Below are 280 nucleotides of genomic sequence, written 5' to 3' on the forward strand. Positions count from 1 at the left end.
GGTAGCGCCCGTGCCGGGGGTCACAGGCTGCCATCATGTTCTTGGCATCAAAGACCTGTTGGGTGAGCTCGGGCACGGTGAGGGCCCGGTACTGTTGGCTCCCTCGGGAGGTCAAGGGCGCGAAGCCTGGCATGAAGAAGTGGAGCCTTGGGAAGGGCACCATGTTAACGGCCAACTTCCGGAGGTCGGCGTTGAGCTGCCCGGGGAAGCGCAAGCAAGTGGTGACCCCGCTCATGGTGGCCGAAACGAGGTGGTTGAGGTCCCCGTAGGTCGGGGTGGT

General features: G+C 64.3%; 1 protein-coding gene across 1 annotated transcript in view; it reads right to left on the reverse strand.

The window, feature by feature from the left end:
* Nucleotides 1-274, reverse strand: part of LOC104407348 (tubulin beta-7 chain-like) — a gene marked incomplete at its 5' end in the record, with an annotated part of 661 nt that extends 387 nt beyond the window's left edge. Inside the window, one exon of the mRNA XM_010016607.1 lies at nucleotides 7-274. Coding sequence (XP_010014909.1) covers nucleotides 7-274 — 268 coding nt within the window. The remainder of the gene's footprint in view (nucleotides 1-6) is intronic.
* Nucleotides 275-280: the final 6 nt, after the last annotated feature.

Source organism: Nestor notabilis, unplaced genomic scaffold (assembly GCF_000696875.1).
Source record: "Nestor notabilis isolate BGI_N333 unplaced genomic scaffold, ASM69687v1 scaffold30816, whole genome shotgun sequence".
Classification (NCBI taxonomy): Eukaryota; Metazoa; Chordata; class Aves; order Psittaciformes; family Psittacidae; genus Nestor; species Nestor notabilis.